The sequence below is a fragment of the Ornithodoros turicata genome, chromosome 1 (assembly GCF_037126465.1).
Source record: "Ornithodoros turicata isolate Travis chromosome 1, ASM3712646v1, whole genome shotgun sequence".
Lineage (NCBI taxonomy): Eukaryota > Metazoa > Arthropoda > Arachnida > Ixodida > Argasidae > Ornithodoros > Ornithodoros turicata.
The window spans coordinates 78018855-78020486 of record NC_088201.1 but is presented as its reverse complement, the minus strand read 5'-3'; the positions used below and the strand labels follow the sequence as shown (position 1 = coordinate 78020486).

The 1632-nt window shown below is 47.7% G+C and overlaps 1 protein-coding gene across 1 annotated transcript; it reads left to right on the top strand.

Annotated features, from left to right (window-relative positions):
* Window positions 1–620: 620 nt before the first annotated feature.
* On the top strand, window positions 621–1379 carry LOC135377330 (ribonuclease H1-like). Its single transcript, XM_064609687.1, has one exon. It carries the CDS (start codon window positions 621–623, stop codon window positions 1377–1379), a length of 759 nt encoding a protein of 252 aa, XP_064465757.1.
* Window positions 1380–1632: the final 253 nt, after the last annotated feature.

The window sequence follows — 1632 nt, the reverse complement described above, 5'->3', positions numbered from 1 at the left end:
CATGTTGGGATACCTGGCAATGAGCGAGCTGATCATGCTGCTACGGCTGCGCTAACAAGTGACATAACTATGACCTCAAAGACCTCAATGACAATGACAAGACCAATGACAAGACCTCAAACTATGTCTAAAAAGATGCATTAATAACGACTGGCAGACATCCTGGGACCAGCAAACCAATAATAAATTACACAGTATCAAGCCCTATGTAGGCTCCAGTTCACCTGGTATGTCCAGTCGACTATATGAAGTGCTATCCTCTCGCCTTCGTTTGGGACACACATACTTGACGCATGGGTATCTTCTACGAGGAGAAGACCCACCGGAATGCAACCACTGTGGGGAACAGCTTTCAATCATTCACATCCTCATCACGTGTCCAGCGCACCAACATCTTCGTCAACATCATTTTGCTCCTTTTTATAGAACCTTCTTGCCCTTCCACCCAATGCTTCTGCTGGGTGATGACAGCTTTGTTCCTTTTGAAAACGTGTATAGGTTTTTTAAAGATACTGGGTTTTTAACGCATCTGTGATTTTAAATACTAATGCACAGTTACTCATTTTAGTCCTACACATGTACCTTTTAACTAACTAGTCTTCAGTGGTATTTGGCGCATTATGGCCTTTGTAGCTGATGCGCCAATAAAACCTGAATCAAATCAAACCACTGCACACACTGTCATTCTCCAGGAATTCCTGGAGATTCACCATAACTTCGGGGACCACCACGCTATCTACACTGATGGGACCAAAGTAAGCAATGGTGTGGCGGCCGTTGACCTTGACGGTGATTCAATTATGATGGCACGCTTGAACACGAACGCCACAGTTTTCACCGCAGAGCTTTACGCGATTCTCCTGGCTCTGCGGCACATTCAACAGAATGACCTTCAAAACTCAGTTATTTACTCCGATTCGCTAAGCTCTGTGCGTGCGCTGCTTTCGTGCTTTGACAGCAAGAATCACCTCGTCAAGCGAGTACGGGTGCTTCTGACCCAACTTTGTTCCCGAGGCCTTTCGATCTGTCTCTGCTGGGTCCCCAGCCACACTGGGATCCCGGGAAATGAACGAGCTGACCGTGAGGCTCGGCGAGCGTTGGCACAAGAGGAGTCAACTCTAGGACTACCCTCCCAAGACATCTTGTCAGTATTAAAGAGAGCTGTCTACACACAGTGGCAGCAGGAGTGGGACATGGAAGAAAATAACAAGCTACGCGTCACACAGCCACACATCTTCCCCGAGCATCGGACTGAACACATCAACAGATTCTCCGAAGTTCTGTACGCGAGATTGAGGATTGGGCACACATGGCTCACGCATCACAACCTACTCAGAGGCCAGGATCCGCTGTTTGCGTGCACTGCGGTGACAGCTTGACTTTCTTGCACGTACTGGCATCCTGCCCTCACTTCGAACACCAACGCCAACAGTATTTCACCGCATTCTACAGATACCATGTCCCACTCCACCCAGCCCTTCTACTGGGTGATACTCCTCTTGTGCCGTTTGATAATGTTATCCAGTTTTTGACCATGTGTGGGTTACTTAGTCAGATGTAGATGTAGTCAGCATTGCTCCGCTTTTACCCCTTTGTCACCTAACTCATCCTGTAAATCTCTCATCCTGGATC

Bases quoted from the DNA above. Each gene is read 5' to 3' on its own strand.
- LOC135377330 (XM_064609687.1), top strand. From the start codon at position 621: ATGGCCTTTGTAGCTGATGCGCCAATAAAACCTGAATCAAATCAAACC.